This window comes from Ziziphus jujuba, chromosome 6 (genome assembly GCF_031755915.1).
Source record: "Ziziphus jujuba cultivar Dongzao chromosome 6, ASM3175591v1".
In the NCBI taxonomy this organism is placed as follows: Eukaryota; Viridiplantae; Streptophyta; class Magnoliopsida; order Rosales; family Rhamnaceae; genus Ziziphus; species Ziziphus jujuba.
In genome coordinates, this window is record NC_083384.1 from 30,679,144 (window position 1) to 30,682,304 (window position 3,161).

Here is a 3,161-nt window from a genome sequence, read left to right on the forward strand (position 1 = left end):
TTCATTCAATAAAATAACTTTTCTGATCAGCTTTTCATCAGCTCCTTTAAAATGTTGCTCAGAAAATTCTTTATGCCTCCAAACTCTACAAGATCCAAATACCATGTGCTCCTTGATATCTCTTTAAAATCGCTAAGTTTGGAGCAACCATTCAAATTTAGATCAGTAAGCTTGTGAAGGTTTTAAAGGGTTGGAAGAACTTGAACCAAACTGGTACATCCTTCAAGATTTAAACTTTCCAGGCAGGGAGCCAGTTGAGACAAATCTGGTAATTCTATAAGGAACTTGGAATAACTGAGATCCATCCTTCTCAACATCGGAAAAGAATGTGGTGATGCAGAAAAATGGCTAAAATTATTTAGTATATATTCATGTACTTGACATATGATACAATTGAACTAAATTAAATTACTAAAAACTAAAAAGTTACACATACCTGAACTTCATGATTCCAAAGTTTTTCAACATGGTTGCCACGTAGTCTCAGTTCAACAAGATTTTTAGGCGTAAAATTTGATGGCAGTGATTTCAAAGGGTATAAATCCCAATGAAAATAATTTTGTTTCTTAGAAAGATAAGAATCAAGGCCTTGAGGAAAGTACAATTTGAACTTATTATCACTAATATTGTTCCCCCAGAAAATTTTGAGGATTCGCAGATTTCATATCTTCGATAAGGCTGTACGACACGCTTTTATATCTCTCATCATGCCAGACATGTTAAATGATATGAATTTAACTGCTATAGTTCCCTGACAATCAAATGAACATTAATTTAGATAAACTAATATATCTGAGTAAACAATATTTTAAAAAAAAAAATTTTGAAAAACACTGTGTACATAAAAACCCAACAATTTACTTGTTGTTAAAACATAATTTCTATAATTTTTAGAAGGAGTCAATAATCCGTTTGCACTTACAGTATTTCTTTCCAACACATGGCAAACATCCTTAGCATCCCACAGTCTGCTGTAATCACCAGGTTCTGTATGTCTATCACAAGCAATTTTTTGACCCATTTGTCTCAACAAATCATGCATCCATAGCTTATTGTCTATCCAATATTTACCATCTTCAATTAACGACTTTTCAATGAAAACACTTAGACCCATTTTCACCTAACAATCACCATCATCTAATAATCTTTCTGCATTAACTCTGGAAAAAGACCCATCAAATAGACGTGCAATGTCAAGAAATATACTTTGGATCCTTTTATTTAGTCCCTCGTAACTAGTTCTTAACACATTTAAAATTTTGTCTTGATCCGGAAATCTTTTCTGGTTATATAATACATTTTCCTAGTCTTGATTATTTCTCGAATAAAGAAAAGGACTCCAAACTTTAAGAGCTAATGGATTTCCATGTGTGCAAAACTTGCCACCCTTCTAAACCATTTTATCATCTATTGGAGGAGAATTTTTCCCAAAAGCATGCAAATGGAAGAGCTCAAGGGATTCAGTGTGACTTAATCCCTCAACCTTGTATATTTTTTATCGGTAACTTTCTTAAGGACTTGCAAATTTGTAGAAGTAACTATAATTCTACTTCCAGCAACAAGTTGATCATATCCTTCAATTAAATCTAATTAGGTCAAACTATCCACATCATCAAGAACCAAGAGTACCTTTTTATAGCGAAGTTTGTCAAAAATATATGGTGATGCTATAAACGAGGTATCCATCTTTAGAATAGCTTGATCAGTATTTAATAATTCTGAATGAAGCTTCTTTCTCAAATAATTTGATCCATGTCTTGCATATAGCAACCTTCAAACCGAGAATGTGATAGGTACTCTTGATATACTACACTAGCAAGGGTGGTCTTACCAATACCTCCCATACCCCAAATACCAATCATATGCACATCTATTGAGCCAATGGATAATAATGATTTAATTTCCATGAACTTTTTTTCCAATTCCAATGAGTCACCCCTTGTAATGCTCATTTGAAAGTTGGTATTTGGGTAATTTCAATGACATATCTTCAACAATTTTTTGAACTAACTTAGGCTCAGGACTACATAAATGTGAAAAAAAAAGAAAAAAAAGAAAAGAACGTACACTTGTTAGGAAAAGAGGAAAACATGTAAGGTTAAGTAGATTCAAGTAAAAAGATAAGTAAAAGGGAGAAATTTTAAATAATATTTTATTTATTCAATTACATTATTCAATATTTTGGTTATTATTGTCATTGCCTCTACTAAAATAAAAAATAGTATCTTTCAAAAAAATTAAATTAAATTAAAACAGTATTAGTTATTGTCTGATTTGCATTATTCAACATAAAAAAAGAAAAAAAAAATCATGTTTTATGTTATATTGATTGTAAACGGTGAGATACAATTGAAAATTGCTAGCCTACTTTATTATGCTACTACTGGTAATATATAATTAGGATATGTAGAAATTAATATACCTGAAAGCCTTTGAATCGAAGCCATGCAGATTGGATGCTTCTGTTAAAGCATCCTTCCATTTTTGGACCTTCTCCATTATATCCTTAAAGTGGTGTTCAAGTTCAACAAATGCAACTCCATAATTCGCCTTCTGATTCTGTACCATCGATGGATCTATATGGTAAAAGATTGGCATAACAATCTGTCCTTTTGTTCTTCTACATTCAAGTATTTGCAATAGCTCATCCAGACATCTTATGGACGAAGCATAGTTTTCTGAGAAAATGATCACCGAAATCTTGGATTCCTTGATAGCTTTCCTAAGTATGGGGGACATTTCTTCGCCTCTATCAAGTTCATGATCTATGGAAGTCAAGATCTGGTTTGCAGATAAAGCTCCATAGAGATAGCTAGCAAATGTATTGAGGGTGTCATCACCTCTGAAACTCATAAACACATCATATGTGTCTTCAAACTCATACCTTTGTTCAGGAAAGATTGGTGAAGAAAGAGAAGAAAAAGCCATGCTTACAAATTAAGCTTCCAGATTAAGTGAAGAACTAAAGTTGGGTGTGGAGAGATGGATATGGAGATGTACCGCTTTATGAAGTAGATCCAAGAAAATGTTTATACTTTCTCTCCTTAGTCAACTACAAATTGTTGACTAAAAGATAGGAGTCATAACAATATGATGTATAAGTCGGCCTGCGTCAGTGAAAATCATTGAGAGAACCTCCAAAACTCAAAGCTCGAGGAAGG

The 3,161-nt window shown here is 32.7% G+C and overlaps 1 protein-coding gene across 1 annotated transcript; it reads right to left on the reverse strand.

Moving 5' to 3' along the window:
- Nucleotides 1–222: 222 nt before the first annotated feature.
- On the reverse strand, nt 223–2,928 carry LOC132804078 (TMV resistance protein N-like). The gene is made up of 6 exons (XM_060817985.1): nt 2,423–2,928; nt 1,630–1,771; nt 923–1,120; nt 685–751; nt 437–588; nt 223–348 (listed from the first exon to the last, which is right to left on the reverse strand). Exons 1-6 carry the CDS (start codon nt 2,926–2,928, stop codon nt 223–225), a joined length of 1,191 nt encoding a protein of 396 aa, XP_060673968.1.
- Between the last annotated feature and the right edge of the window lie 233 nt (nt 2,929–3,161).